General features: G+C 43.3%; 2 protein-coding genes and 1 long non-coding RNA gene across 5 annotated transcripts; 1 reads left to right on the top strand and 2 right to left on the bottom strand.

The window, feature by feature from the left end:
- Positions 1-351: 351 nt before the first annotated feature.
- On the top strand, positions 352-1,323 carry LOC121563775. Its single transcript, XR_006658560.1, has 3 exons — positions 352-525; positions 617-695; positions 856-1,323. It is a non-coding gene; the product is annotated as an uncharacterized LOC121563775 (long non-coding RNA).
- An 84-nt stretch (positions 1,324-1,407) lies between these two features.
- On the bottom strand, positions 1,408-3,851 carry LOC121563774 (dnaJ homolog subfamily C member 28). 3 transcript variants are annotated; one of them, XM_041875488.2, is made up of 2 exons: positions 3,721-3,851; positions 1,408-3,177 (listed from the first exon to the last, which is right to left on the bottom strand). In XM_041875488.2, the coding sequence occupies exon 2, from the start codon at positions 3,146-3,148 to the stop codon at positions 1,976-1,978; it is 1,173 nt and encodes a 390-aa protein (XP_041731422.2). In that variant the 5' UTR covers positions 3,149-3,177; positions 3,721-3,851; the 3' UTR covers positions 1,408-1,975. The 3 variants fall into 3 exon arrangements, with proteins under 3 accessions (XP_041731422.2, XP_045070907.1, XP_045070908.1); XM_045214972.1 differs by having other exon boundaries at positions 3,726-3,851; XM_045214973.1 differs by having other exon boundaries at positions 3,815-3,851.
- Positions 3,852-11,622: 7,771 nt separating this feature from the next.
- On the bottom strand, positions 11,623-15,160 carry LOC123484518 (apoptosis-associated speck-like protein containing a CARD). Its single transcript, XM_045214978.1, has 3 exons — positions 14,777-15,160; positions 14,292-14,360; positions 11,623-12,015 (listed from the first exon to the last, which is right to left on the bottom strand). The coding sequence occupies exons 1-3, from the start codon at positions 15,039-15,041 to the stop codon at positions 11,756-11,758; spliced, it is 594 nt and encodes a 197-aa protein (XP_045070913.1). The 5' UTR covers positions 15,042-15,160; the 3' UTR covers positions 11,623-11,755.
- Between the last annotated feature and the right edge of the window lie 454 nt (positions 15,161-15,614).

Raw genomic sequence — 15,614 nt, 5'->3', positions numbered from 1 at the left:
GACAATACAGACGTGACCACAAACTGACCATACACCTTACAACACTGAAGCATGTTGACCAGGTGATCATAGCTATGGAGACACAACTATAACAGAGTTATTACGACACAGGTTTACCTGTACTGGAGTGTCCGTAACTGAACCACGATATCCTGCAGTCATACGAGTAAACCACACAGCACCACTACTAGACCATGTGGAGGTTCTGACCTTGACCTCTGACATGACATCTATGTCTCATTAAACGTGTTGACATGGATAAGCTCTCTGTGTCTGTCACAGTGTGTGTATGTATGTGTGTGAGGGAGAGAGGGAGAGAGACTGAGCGACAGAGACAGAGCGAGAGAGACAGAGCGAGAGAGAGAAGGCTTGGAGTGGAAGTGTATGTGGAAACAGATTACCTTACAGTTCATACCCCTATGGGATCTGGAGACCTCGAAATCAACGGAGTACTCTATTCAAAAGGTCATCATCATCATCTCCTACCAGCGCCTTTATGAGCAACAATAGCTTGAGCTTCCAAAGGTATTTGCGCTCTTCATTTTATATTTTTCTTCAAAGATTGCGAATTTGTCCTAGACTTGTGTCTCAAATGTGTGACACCAAGTTCTCTCAGGCAGGTCAACAGAAACTGAAGCAGAAGCCATAGGAGCAACCAGAGCTAAAATACTTTTATCCACAGCAAGAGAACAGAGGTGAGGTCCGCAACATTAGTGTGTGTGTGTGTGTGTGTGTGTGTGTGTGTGGCGCGCATGTTGAATTGGCTATGGTGTGTCTGTGTTAGACTTTCTGCAATGTGTGTTTTTGTGTGTGTCTCGGGCGAGTGTACTGACCAAGGCTCTCCTCCCTCATCAGTTGACAGAGTGGCAGTTCCCTTCCACAACCAGCAGAGGTCAGCAATGCTGCACTTGAACGGCACAGAGCTGCAGACTCTCCTGCTATCCTTCCTACAGCACTGTCTGAATGGCACAGGTTTTCTGGGCCCAGTACTCCCTCATAACTACACTACCCAGCAGGCCGTTCTCCCAGTGGGCGGAGCTATACCTAAGGCTCAAGCTCAGGGATTTGTGTATATTCTACTTATGGTAGGTATGTTTAGTTTCTTCACGTTTGGTATCATGCTGAGCTACATCCGCTCCAAGAAGCTGGAGAGCTCCCATGATCCGTATCACCAGTACATTGCTCACGACTGGACCAAAGGACTCACCCTCCCACGGGCTGTCACACAGGCACTGCATGGGGCAGACACACGTATTGGAGACAACGGGAAGAACCCCATGGTCATCTGCAACCCTGCTGCATTGGAGCTCCCAGGATAGGTTGGGATGGATAGTGAGGAGTTAATAGTCTTGATGTTCTCAATCATAATATAACATATTATAGTCACGATGACAAGTGAGAAAGAGATTGAGTTAGAGTACCTCTTTTATTGTAATGCAATCATAGGCAGAATCTACCGCACACCCATAATCGATTAGTGAATGTGCTGGAGGCAAAATGCTAATGTATTTGAGTTCAGAGCAGTTTCAGTCAACTGCTCATTCATAATGAACATTGAGTAGGCTTTCATTCCTTCATTCAGCAAAGAAACAAATACATGTAATTAGAATCACTTAGCTTATAAACGTAGATAAACAGTATTTCATTAAATTGATTATTGTAGTCTGATACCATTACCATTGTGTCCTAAGGTCCAGACACGGACACAGTGTAGCATTATTGTAAAGCACAGTTGAGTTCCAGTAAGGTCAAGTAACAGTGCTGTAGTAGGGCTTATTCTTGTTTTCTGTGTGTTATAACACGCTACTGTAATCAATCTAATGTAGCATAAACACTGCAAATGACATAACAGACAAAGGATTCAACGCCTCTGTCTTATCCTCTTCAAAGTGTGTTGACACCTGTGTAAATGGATTATAAATAAAAGTTTGATTTGAAATATCCTTTATCTCATTTTGCCCTCATGGTCCATTGTTCATTTGAGTAAATTCTGCATCCATGCCAGCAGGCCGCCTTGCCTAGAGTGTTGAGGTGTTTTAATCTTATCTTTCTTCTCCCTTTCTCTTTCTCTTCTCTGCTCCTCCCACTCCCTCACTCTTTCCATCTTCCTCTCCTGTCTGCCTTGAAGGGCTGCTTTCTCTGCACGGTCGATCTCGCGCTCCAAACTGAAGTGGACCATTTGCATGGTGAGCATGGGCGCAATCAGGTTGAAGTTATCCACCGTCTTATTGAGCTTCTTAAGGTCCTCCGCCACCGCCCCACACAGCTGCTGCCACTGAGCATGCTCCCTGGGGGTCATGGGGTCGGCGAGCCGCGCCCGGCCCTGCAGCAGTCTCTCTCGGATCTGCGCAATGTCCTCTCTGATGTCGCGCTGCGTGACAATCCAGGGTGGCTGGTAGCCGTTGTCTATGAGGATGCGGTTGAGGTTGTGGGTCATGGGGTCGGCGTACGGGTTGTGCTCAAACTTGTTGATGGGCTTCCCGGCGCCACTCAGGTTGCGGAAGTCTCCCCGGGACATGGATTCCTGAATGAGGTCTTCCACCAGCCTCTCCACCGCCTGCGTGACCTTGATCTGCCGGCTGCGCTGGCGGACGTCCCTCTCCACTAGCGCCCCCTCGGCTGCAGCCGCCGTCTCGTGCTCCTTCTGGCGGTAGTCAAGGACCTGCTCCACTGCCCGATCCACTCGGAACTGCCGGTATTGGCGCTCACGCTGGCTGGGCGTCCCCGAGCCCACGCCCTCGTAGCTCAGGTAGTGGCGGTGCTGAGGAGCCACGCCTTTCACCTTCTCCTCGTCCTCCTCGTCTTCCATCGAACCCCCGCGGCTCTGAAGCTGGGACTGGTGTGCCAGCACGGCACGGTATGCCTCCTCTACCAGTGCAAACAGCGCCTTGTCTGCCGTAGCAGCGCCCGAGTCTGGATGGTACAGCTTGGCCATGCGTAGGTAGGCTTCTTTCACCTGCGCAGGGCTACTCTCGCCCTCATCCGGAAGCTCAAGCTGTAGCAGCTGGTAGCTCTCCCGAAGGCTGCGGCTCACACGGGGACCTGAACTCAGCGTGCGGAGAAGGAACATGCGGGCCAGGGGGAGCAGTGCGCAGCCATGACAGAAATCCCCACGGTGAATCAACAGCTGCATGGCGTAACTCATCATCTCTGCTGGTGGCACACAGAGGCACACCCCTGCCCAACAGTGACAAGAAACATGATGTTGCTTGTTGTATTTGTTCCCACACTTAATTGTTAGCATAGGGATGCAAATCATTTATTTGAAAAGGTAATAGATGCTTTTGATCCATTGTTTACATTTTGTTGGTAGTGGTCTAGCCTGAAATCCAGAACCCGTTTTGCTAACATGCCCCTCCTTGTACTCCGTGAAATTGCCAAGGATTGGTAAGGAGTGGAATGATAGCAGAAACAGATTGGTGGTACCCAGGCTGGTAGTGGTCCACTATTTGATGGAATTATGCACTTCTTAATTTGACACCTACTGTCACATGCATTAAAGCTACAGCACCTTACCTCACAGACATGTAATCGGTGACTACAGTAACTATGCCCGTGTTATGAAAGAACACCAGTGGCTAGCTGTCATCTTTATTACCCGGACAGCTAGAAGCTAGCTAAGCTAATTCATGCTAGCTGAGCTCCATGGCTTACAGCATCGTTCTTGGCGCGTTTTAGGTAAACACAGTATCTAGCTAACAAGATACTAATTGCACTAACCTTACTCAAATTGATTCGTCCTTCACATTAGTTTCAGACAGTGTTATTTCACACTAGTTTCAGCGTCGGACGACAATCAGGTCGGATCACTTACGTATAATAAGAACGGGTCGGACATGCTTGTTTGTTGCTGTTAGCTAACTCTCCCAATGAATGCAGGGAGTTGTAGTTTTTGCCTAATCCTGTTTGTTTTTTTAGCTACAGATAGACACTGAAGACATAAACTTAATGGGAACAAATGTGGCTTTTGAATATGCTAGCAGTGTATTGCTTTTGTTTTATAATTTTGTATTACGTTTTATTTCAAATACATTGAGTTGACTGTTCAATATTAATTTGTTTTGTTCAAACAAACCATTGTCACACAAGCCTACAAACATAACATTTTGTGCAAGTAGCCTACATTTTTTAAATGGATGATGTGTCCTCCCCCAAAATTAAAAAGACAGTCAGAATTCCTTAGAACTGCATTTCCGACTTGCTAACTGGTAGAACGCAGCACGTGAATAACTACAACCAGTTAGCAAGTCAGAAAATTCAGTTTCCTAGTTCAGACTATCACGTGAACGCTGTATTATCGCATCTGCATCTACAAACAAATGTGAATGGTAAAAGAAACCAAACAGAAGAGACTGATGCAAACAACAGCCGAAGGAACGAAACGGAAGGACCTACCTGAAAGTGTCCAATAGAAACTCTAATGCGACTAAAAAGTACACTCCTGGGTACCAGTCTGTTTGTGCCGTCGTCATGCCAGTCCTTGCCGCTCCTTGTCATGCGAACAATGACAACTAATTGACAAGACAGAACAAACAGATCTGGGACCAGTCTATCAATGGCTCTGTTAAGCAGACGTTTACATTGAAATGGCCGTATGCTTGTTTATGTTTAAGAAACGACATAGCCAATGCACAGATGTATTGTTCACTCATTCGTATAGGCTACATAACACAATGTTACTTAGTGTATTCTTAAGTTTTTCTACTGTTGCGTAAAAAAAAAGCTAGATGATTAGAATTCACCACACAGTATTTGCTAATGAATTTAATTTATTGCAAACTTAGAAGCCAATTCATTTTTCCAATTTAAGAATATACTGTAAAACAGAGTAAATTATTATCATCATATTTCTGTCCCTTGCTGACTGCAGGAATATCCACCAGAGCTGTTGCCAGATAATTTCATGTTCATTTCTCTACCATAAGCCGCCTCCAACTTAATTTGAGATAATTTGGCAGTACGTCCAACCGGGCTCACAACCGGAGACCACGTGTATGGCGTCGTGTGGGCGTATCAAAGTAACCCATGTTGGCGGTGGAGTTATGGTATGGGCAGGCATAAGCTACGGACACTGAAGACAATTGCATTTTATAGATGGAAATTTCAATGCACAGAAATACCGTGACGAGATCCTGAGGCCCATTGTGAGGCCAATTTTTTAAAGGTATCTGTGAGCAACAGATGCATAACTGTATTCCCAGTCATGTGAAATTCATAGATCAGGGCCTAATGAATTTATTTCAATCGACTGATTTCCTCATATGAACTGTAACTCAGGAAAATCATTGAAATTGTTGCATGTTGCGTTTATATTTTTGTTCAGTATAGAATAGGGAATCTGATCAGCTCTATGTTACATTTCTATTTGCATAATTATATATCTGAACATTTCACCTCAACTGAATTCAACCCAGTTAGGGCAGGCTTAATGCAGGGGCTTTCCAGGGCCCAGGGCCAAGGGCATTGGACCGTGGGGGGCCCAAGAGGTACCAAAAAACTAAAATAATATGGATTCAATTTTATCACAAGCACATCCAGGTAACTGCCAAAATAAAGGAAACACCAACATAAAGTGTCTTAGAAGGGTGTTGGGCCACCACGAGCTGCCAGAACAGCTTTAATGCTCACTGGCGTAGATTCGACAAGTGGACCTAAACCATGCCAGGAAAATGCACCCCACACCATAACATATACTTTGTATCGCTCATTTACTCAAGTGTTTCCTTTATTTTATAATATGGCAGTTGCCAGTTGCCTAAAGTCGGGACACCCCTTAAAATTCGTGGATTCGGCTATTTCAGCCACACCTGTTGCTGACAGATGTATTAAATCAAGCACACAGCCATGCAATCTCCATAGACAAACATTGGCAGTAGAATAGCCTTACTGAAGAGTTCAGTGACTTTCAATGTGGCACTGTCATAGGATGCCACGTTTCCAACAAGTCAGTTCGTAAAATTTCTGCCCTGCTAGCGCTGCCCCGGTCAACTGTAAGTGCAGTTTTTGTGAAGTGAAAACGTCTAGGAGCAACAACAGCTCAGCCGCGAATTGGTAGGCCACACAAGCTCACAGAACGGGACCGCCGGGTGTTGAAGCACGTAGATTATAAAACTCGGTTGCAACGCTAACTACCGAGTTCCAAACTGCCTCTGGAAGCAATGTCAGCACAATAACTGTTTATCGGGAGCTTCATGAAATGGGTTTCCATGGCTTAGCAGCCGCACACAAGCCTAAGATCACTATGCGCAATGCCAAGCGTCGGCTGGAGTGGTGTAAAGCTCGCCGCCACTGGACTCTGGAGCAGTGGAAACGCTTTCTCTGGAGAGATGAATCACGCTTCACCATCTTGCAGTCCGAAGGACGAATCTGGGTTTGGTTGATGCCAGGAGAACTCTACCTGCCCGAATGTATAGTGCCAACTGTAAAGTTTGTTGGAGGAGGAATTTTGGTCTTGGGCTGTTTTTCACAGTTCGTGAAAGGCCCCTTAGTTCCATTGAAGGAACATTTTAACACTACAGCATACAATGACATTCTAGACGATTCTGTGTTTCCAACTTTCTGGCAACAGTTTGGGGAAGGCTCTTTCCTGTTTCAGCGTGACAATGCCCTCGTGCACAAAGAGAGGTCCTGTCACGCCCTGGCTCTGGGACTCTGTTATGTTGAGCCAGGGTGTGTAGTTTCTATGTATTTGTGTTCTAGGTTCTTTATCTAGCTCATGTGTTTCTGTGTTGGCCGGGGTGGTTCTCAATCAGAGGCAATGAGTGTCAGCTGTTGCTTGTTGTCTCTGATTGGGAACCATACTTAGGCAACCTGTTTTCCACAGTGTTTTGTGGGATCTTGTTCCGTGTATGGTTTGTGTCTGTTACTAAGGACTTCACGTATCGTTTTGTTGTTTTGTTCATTGTGGTACTCTAAATAAAAAAGTATGTTCGCATATCACGCTGCGCATTGGTCCACTGTGTTCGACGATCGTGACAGGTCCATACAGAAATTGTTTGTCGAGATCGGTGTGAAAGAACTTGACTGGCCTGCACAGAGCCCTGACCTCAACCCCATCGAACACCTTTGGGATGAATTGGAACGCCGACTGCGAACCAGGCCTAATCGCCCAACATCAGTGCTCGACCTCACTAATGCTCTTGTGGCTGAATGGATGCAAGTCCCCGCAGCAATGTTTCAAAATCTAGTGGAAAGAATTCCCAGAAAAGTTGAAGCTGTTGTAGCAGCAAAGGGGGGACCAACTCCATATCAATGCCCATGATTTTGGAATGAGATGTTCGACGAGCAGGTGTCCACATACCTTTGGTCATGTAGTGTACAAAACATTAGGAATACCTGCTCTTTCCATGACATAGACTGACCAGGTGAATCCAGGTGAAAGCTATGATCCCTTATTGATGTCACCTGTTAAATCCACTTCAATCAGTGTAGATGAAGGGGAGACAGGTTAAATAATGTTTTTTAAGCCTTGAGACAATTGAGACATGGATTGTGTATGTGTGCCATTCAGAGGGTGAATGGGCAAGACAAAATATTTAAGTGCCTTTGAACGGGGTATGGTAGTAGGTGCCAGGCATACCGGTTTGAGTGTGTCAAGAACTGCAACGCTGCTGGGTTTTTCACGCTCAACAGTTTCCCGTGTGTATCAAGAATGGTCCACCACCCAAAAGACATTCAGCCAACTTGACACAACTATGGGAAACATTGAAGTCAACATGGGCCAGCATCCCTGTGGAACGCTTTGAACACCTTGTAGAGTCCATGCCCCGATGAATTGAGGCTGTTCTGAGGGCAAAAGGGGGTGCAACTCAATATTAAGAAGGTGTTCCTAATGTTTTGTACACTCAGTGTATATTGTAGGCCTATATATTGCCTCCTAATGTTGTACAATCTGTGTCGCGATAAAAAAACAAAGTCCCGATTTCTTAATCCGGCCCTGCCCCCACAGCAAGACGCATGCTTCACTGGACTCTTCACTGGTGATGATACTGGTGCCCCCAGGCCTGCTAGGATGACTCTGTACCCGTGAGTAAAATGTTCAGGCTGGCCAGGACCTCATGTGCCGTCTTTCCCAGCATCCCCTGCACATCACAGACGAAGCGGTAGACGTAGTGCTTGCCCGTCGTTTTGTGGATGATGTTCTTGTGGTAGTAGTAACGCAGGCCGCGGCTCAGCTTCTCGTATTTCATCTTGGGCTTGTTCTTACACTGGCCCCAGCGCTTGGCCACATGGATCAAACATTGTCATTTAAATGAATTTCCCATCAAACTAGCTAATTTCTCATTTTTGAACTGCGCATGTGCATGCCGTCAAATCAAAGGCACTCCTTTGATATACAGTTGTTTTTGATGAAAACGTGTCAGTTTGTCATTTTCACAAGGTTGGAGTAAGAACATGTTCAGCTACTTAAGACATGGGCTCGAATCTACATAGGTTGTGCCTTTAGAAATCGAGAAAATGAACAACTAAGGCAGACTGTTTTACTCTCATTGACTTCCCAAACCCCTGTATGGTCTGTTGGGTCTGCTTTGTGAAGCATTCCAGGAAGTATCGCCATGTTGGGCCCCTGGGTTTAGAAACTCTGTGGTAGTAGTAGTAGCTACCTTCTGAGTTGCATGTGTCATCTCACAGTCAGGAACAGGGAAGGCTTCAACTCGACTGTTTGTTAGTAGGCCTATAGAGGCAGATGTCAGCAGCAGAACACATTTCAATCATAGGTAAACAGACTAGTTAGATTGTTTCAACAGCGTAGCTAGCTAGCTAACTAGCTGATTTAGCCTACATTATCTAGTTACATTAGCATTGATCAGCTGATATCCCATCCCTCTTTGCTCTCTCTTTGAGCAGTAGGCATGTCCAGCATAGCCACCATTATTACATAGAAGAAACCTAAGCGTCTGTTGAATAAAATAAAATGTTAACTTAATCTGCCGAATGTCCATGGGTTTTCTTCAACATTTTGGACAAAATATCCACAGGAAAGTATTATTAAACAGACTTCAAAACGCGGGTCTCTGTGTGTGGCAATCAAGATTTGTTTGCTCATCCCCTAAGGCACGTGCACAAGTTGGAAGTGCATGCACCCAATGCATGCATACTAACCGAAGTCTTGCAGGTGTTTACATGGTTTTGTGCATGTGCCAGGTGATAAAAATCTTAATGGCAGTACCAGCGCTCTAAAAAGTTGAGTAAATAATACTTTCCTGTGGAAACTATCGGCAGAGTAACAATCACAGTAACAATCACATTCGTGACAGATGAGGGACGTTTAGGTTTTCTTCTATGTAATAATGCATGGCTATGCTAGACAGACAATGGAAAGCATTGCCACATCGGGACTATTGCTATAAGCCTGCTTACAGTGGGATGAGTGGGATTTTGCAGAAAATAAAGGCCTATGCTAAAATATATATATACACAAGTAATTTTTCCAACAATTGTTTACAGACAGATTATTTCATTTATAATTCACTGTATCACAATTCCAGCTGTTTAAATACACAGTCAACTTAGTGTATGTAAACTTCTGACCCACTGGAATTGTGATACAGTGAATTATAAGTTAAATAATCTGTCTGTAAACAATTGTTGGAAAATTGTTGTCATGCACAAAGTAGATGTCCTAACCGACTTGCCAAAACTATAGTTTGTTAACAAGAAATTTGTGGAGTGGTTGAAAAACGAGTTTTAATGACTCCAACCTAAGTGTATGTAAACCTCCAACTTCAACTGTATATATACTAATATATATATATATATATATATATACAGGTAAAAGTCAGTAAATTAGAATATTTTGAAAAACTTGATTTATTTCAGTAATTGCATTCAAAAGGTGTAACTTGTACATTATATTTATTCATTGCACACAGACTGATGCATTCAAATGTTTATTTCATTTAATTTTGATGATTTGAAGTGGCAACAAATGAAAATCCAAAATTCCGTGTGTCACAAAATTAGAATATTGTGTAAGGGTTACATTTTGAAGACACCTGGTGCCACAAACTAATCAGCTGATTAACTCAAAACACCTGCAAAGGGCTTTAAATGGTCTCTCAGTCCAGTTCTGAAGCCTACACAAACATGGGGAAGACTTCAGATTTGACAGCTGTCCAAAAGGCGACCATCGACACATTGCACAAGGAGGGAAAGACACAAAAGGTTATTGCAGAAGAGGCTGGCTGTTCTCAGAGCTCTGTGTCCAAACACATTAATAGAGAGGCAAAGGGAAGGAAAAACTGTGGTCAGAAAAAGTGTACAAGCGATAGGGATCACCGCGCCCTAGTCAAGATTGTGAAAAAAACCCATTCAAAAATGTGGGGGAGATTCACAAGGAGTGGACAGCTGCTGGAGTCAGGGCTTCAAGATCCACCACCAAGAGACGCTTGAAAGACATGGGTTTCAACTGCCGCATACCTCGTGTCAAGCCACTGTTGACCAAGAAACAGCGCGAAAAGCGTCTCACCTGGGCTAAGGAAAAAAAAGAGCTGGACTGCTGCTGAGTGGTCTAAAGTCATGTTTTCTGACGAAAGCAAATTTTGCATTTCCTTTGGAAATCGAGGTCCCAGAGTCTGGAGGAAGACAGGAGAGGCACAGGATCCACGTTGCCTGAAGTCTAGTGTAAAGTTTCCACCATCAGTGATGGTTTGGGGTGCCATGTCATCTGCTGGTGTCGGTCCACTCTGTTTCCTGAGATCCAGGGTCAACGCAGCCGTCTACCAGCAAGTTTTAGAGCACTTCATGCTTCCTGCTGCTGACCTGCTCTATGGAGATGGAGATTTCAGGTTCCAACAGGACTTGGCGCCTGCACACAGCGCAAAATCTACCCGTGCCTGGTTTACGGACCATGGTATTTCTGTTCTAAATTGGCCAGCCAACTCCCCTGACCTTAGCCCCATAGAAAATCTGTGGGGTATTGTGAAAAGGAAGATGCAGAATGCCAGACCCAACAACGCAGAAGAGTTGAAGGCCACTATCAGAGCAACCTGGGCTCTCATAACACCTGAGCAGTGCCAGAAACTCATCGACTCCATGCCACGCCGCATTAATGCAGTAATTGAGGCAAAAGGAGCTCCAACCAAGTATTGAGTATTGTACATGCTCATATTTTTCATTTTCATACTTTTCAGTTGGCCAACATTTCTAAAAAAATCCCTTTTTTGTATTAGCCTTAAGTAATATTCTAATTTTGTGACACACGGAATTTTGGATTTTCATTTGTTGCCACTTCAAATCATCAAAATTAAATGAAATAAACATTTGAATGCATCAGTCTGTGTGCAATGAATAAATATAATGTACAAGTTACACCTTTTGAATGCAATTACTGAAATAAATCAAGTTTTTCAAAATATTCTAATTTACTGACTTTTACCTGTATATATATATATATATATATATATATATATATATATATATAGCTAAATTAGCATGAGATAATAAGATATGGGGCTTTTTTCACTTTGCGCACCTGCCACTCCAAAGGTCTGTGCACGGCCCTGCATAACACAATGTTACTTCATGTATTTGTATGTTTTCTATTGTTGAGTTCAAAACAGCTAGCTGGTAAGAATTCACAACTGAGTATTTGTTCATGAAAAGAAAAAACTGCAGTCAATAGAAAATTCTGTCATTTATTGCAAACTTTGGAGACAATTCATTTTTCCAATTTAAGAATATACTGTAAAACAGAGTAAATTATTATCATCACATTTTTGTCCCTTGCCTTTAAAAAAATCTCAAATGGCCATTATTACCCCTTCAGGTCAATGATTAGGAATCGCTCCAGATCTATCAGGATATCTAAGAATATATCTTTGCCTTTGGGCCCACATCCTTTCAAAGGGCCATCGAAGAGCTCCCTCATCTTTTTCTGGTTGGTTTTTTCCGCCCTCACGTCACTGTAGGCATTTGCGGTGATGATTTCCTTCTCCAGGAGTCTATCCAAGATGGGTTCCACCTGGCTCACTCTGTTGATCAGGGCCGTCCGGTGAAGATCCACAAAGTGTTGATCTGAGGTAGAGATAGAACATGGCTTAGGACTTTTGGAGGTGATGGAATGCAAAGCACCTGTCAGAGAAGGTAAAGAAACATGAGAACACCAGGGCACACATGGACAACTCTGTAAAGCTAGCTGTATTAGGAAGGGTGAACATTACTACGCAGCTGGATGACGGCCACAGGATTGCGGTGAGGAAACACAATGAGGAGGTGGATAAAAACAGGCACATTCTATCCAAAATTATCGATTGTGTGAAGTTCTGTGGGGCTTTTGAGTTGGCCTTGCGTGGGCACGAGGAGACTGACTCCTCAGACAACCCCGGCATTTTCCGGGGCTTAGTGGATTTTGTTGCCTCCCTCGACAGTGTGCTGGAGGAGCACCTGAAGACAGCTACCGTTTTTAAGGGCACGTCAAAGACGATACAGAACGAGCTGTTGGACTGTATGCTGTCAATGCTTAAGGATTACATCCTGGAGGAAGTAAAGAGTGCTGATTTTATCGCCATTCAAGCTGACGAGACGACTGACGTTTCCACCCACTGCCAGTTGGTGCTTGTGTGAGTGATTATCATAGAGCCGTCACAATTATATTTGTTTTAGTATTTTAAAAGGAAAGAGAAGACACAATCAGACGTTGATAATAATGCAGGAAAGTACTACACAGTTTGTAATAATTATTCAGGTGTCCACCAGGTCAATTTCTAGAAGAGGCCTAGTTGTTATTGAATATTAACTTTATTGCTAAGTGAACAGCAGAACAAAATTATGTTGCATCCCTCTCACAAATGTAATAGAAAAAGGCTTTAAAACGTAATAACATCAGTTAATTATGTACATCACAGGTTAAAAGCAGTTACTAGACATAGTTTGTGTGTATATACACACTGTCTGTCTGTCTGTCTGTCTGTCTGTCTGTCTATATATATATATAAGTCACTGGTTGTGTGTTGAGGGGGAATTACAGTGAGTTAAGAAGTCTGATTGCAAGTTATCAAATTAAACTTTATTTTTTGGACCCAGGGCCTCAATTCCCCTCTTTGTGTGGGGACAGCGCATCTGACGAGCAGCAACAGCCCATCAAGCGACGGAGGATGCTGGGACCAGGAGAACAACAGAGGTTGGCTATAGAGGTAAGTTGTGATGTAATTGTCAGTGTTTCCCACCTAGAACTTTTTTTCAGGCCTGGTAGTATGTAGCCAAAACCCTGAACAATCAGCACCTTGGTAATCATATACTTGAGTTGGACATAGGCATGTGTCAGTCAGGATCACTTGCATCAAAATAGCTTAATTGCAAATTAAAGCTGATGATGTATCTTTTACAGGTATGTGATACCATCCTGAGTCATGCCAAAGAGAGGTTCTCCTTCACCCAGCACCTCATCAGCGCAACACTATTGCACGGAGAGTTGTTCCCACAACACAGTGTGAAGTTCCCGATACAGCGCTTGAAACAACCGTGGAGGCGTACCCCATGTTGAACAAGGCCAAGCTCAAAACCAAACTGTCCCTCATCTATGAGAACAGTGAGTTCAAGGCTTGTAGTGGTGCAGTGCCCCTGTACCAGTTCTTCATGGAGAACAACCTTCAGAGCACTTTCACAGAGACTGCCAGCCTCCTCAAGATCCTCATCACCACACCCATGACAACTGCTGAGTCAGAAAGGTGCTTCTCTACACTGAAAAGGATCAAGACCTTCCTGAGAAACAGCATGACACAGGATCGCCTGAACGCTCTGGCCATGCTCTCCATGGAGAAGAAACTTGTCAGGGACATTCCTGACTTTAATCAAAGGGTCATTGAGAGGTTTGCCACTCAGAAGGACAGACGGGCAAAATTCCTGTACAAATAAGATGACAGACACACACACACAGAGCAGCTCTGGCCGCATGTTTCTTTGTATATAGTTGACCTTAGCATAAAAAATCCAGTTATATATGGTACTCTAGAAAGTCTTAATCTATATCTCTACACGCCTCCTTTAATGTTGCTTGTTTCTGTGTGTGCGTGCATGTGTGTAGGGTGTGCAAATTGGAGGATAGGCGTGATGCACTTTTTCTAATTCAGACAGGATTAACTAGGCTATGGGGAGTGAAAAACGCTGTTGAAGATTCTAGAGGGCAGCAGTTGCACCTACAGTACGTTGGAAAATAAATGAAAAGGAAGGACTTTTGTGATTGTTCATCAAGGTAAAATACTTTACCATTATTAATTACAGTAAAATATAAATTTTAATAACATAGGCCTATTTGAGACATTAGACTATATAACACCTGGTTTAGTGTTTACCTTTGGTCGTGTTCTTTGGTCCATGTGCACTTGCCATTGCAGCACCCGATGTTACGCAAGATCCTTGAGCTGTAAAATAGGCTTCATGAGACACCATCAATCGAATAAAAATATGAATAGTAGGCCTAAAGATGAATCAAAATCAGCAAGCAATCGAAATGTGTGTTTATTGCATAATGTATTATGCTTATTTTGAGTTGCAAATGGAATATATGCTACTGTATGCTATCATTCAGCCCAGATGAGCAAAATAGAATGCACTCATAAGTGAAAGTAAAACTGTCAACTTCCTTATAGTTTTCCTTCCATTCGTTATGGACATTTCAATGCAATTTATTTTGGCCCTAAAGTTTTGGCCCTACCGTTTTCTAGCCGACTTTTGCGTTAACTTTAGTGGTTTTTAAACCTGTCAAAGATATGAAATTAAATATATATTTTATTTTTTAAATGTCCAATGGACGTGCCTCCTACTTTATTCGACTTACATTTCTTGAATTCTATCAGTTCCTCTGCGACATTCTGGCAGTTAATTGCACCCAAGACCTCTATAGCCACATTCAGAGCCCCGTCTTCAGTGAAGGTACGGGTTAGAAGGTCTACCAAATCCACTTGGTCCGCGTTCTCAACAATGCCCTTGCGAAGTTTTGGTTCCTGCTTGCGGTCACAGAGTTTACGTCTGAACCTCTTCAATTCATCCTCTCCCAAGTCATCAAGGACACTAATTAATGTATCGCCAATGGTTTTCGACATATTTTATGCCAAACGGTAATTTAGACTAGGGTTTGTGAGATTAGGCTACGTGTTTTCTATTCTATGTTGTCTATAGGATACTGAATGTCTTCTCTCCAAGATAGGCTACTCCATCGCACCGTCGCACGTCATAGGCCTCGTCATTGGTCCATCAGCACTCCAGGACAAACAGAATAACCTAATCCCCACTACATTTGACAGAAATGTCATTTAGAATTTATCATAACGAATTCATTATTTATTATCATATTATTTTTATATATTTGAGATTGCTATTTTCTATATATAGGCCGTTATACCTTTTGAAATAATATGCTACAGAAAATGGAAAGGTAGATAAATATTTATATAAAAGTAGATCCAAACGTTGTTCAACAGCATAAAATTGAAGGATACTAGGCTACTGTATCACTTGGTAATACAAGTGTAACACTAGCGACATGTTCAGTAGCCAAACGGTGTCGAACGTTGCAGATAGAAATGCCATGAATAGAGCTGACGTGATTCCTGTTTTACATGTCAGAGAGGCATGTTGTTCTACATAACATATTTCTATCTGAACGTTCCAAAATG

The sequence above is a fragment of the Coregonus clupeaformis genome, unplaced genomic scaffold, assembly GCF_020615455.1.
Source record: "Coregonus clupeaformis isolate EN_2021a unplaced genomic scaffold, ASM2061545v1 scaf0347, whole genome shotgun sequence".
Taxonomy (NCBI): Eukaryota; Metazoa; Chordata; class Actinopteri; order Salmoniformes; family Salmonidae; genus Coregonus; species Coregonus clupeaformis.
This window is presented reverse-complemented; position numbering and strand designations above follow the sequence as displayed.

Excerpts from the sequence above, each read along its gene's own strand:
- LOC121563774 (XM_041875488.2), bottom strand. The coding sequence starts at position 3,148 with ATGATGAGTTACGCCATGCAGCTGTTGATTCACCGTGGGGATTTCTGT.
- LOC123484518 (XM_045214978.1), bottom strand. The coding sequence starts at position 15,041 with ATGTCGAAAACCATTGGCGATACATTAATTAGTGTCCTTGATGACTTG. Across the intron at positions 14,361-14,776 it reads ACTGATAGAATTCAAGAAAT|CTCAAGGATCTTGCGTAACA; the intron begins GTAAGTCGAATA and ends CCTATTTTACAG. Across the intron at positions 12,016-14,291 it reads ACCAAAGAACACGACCAAAG|ATCAACACTTTGTGGATCTT; the intron begins GTAAACACTAAA and ends TCTCTACCTCAG.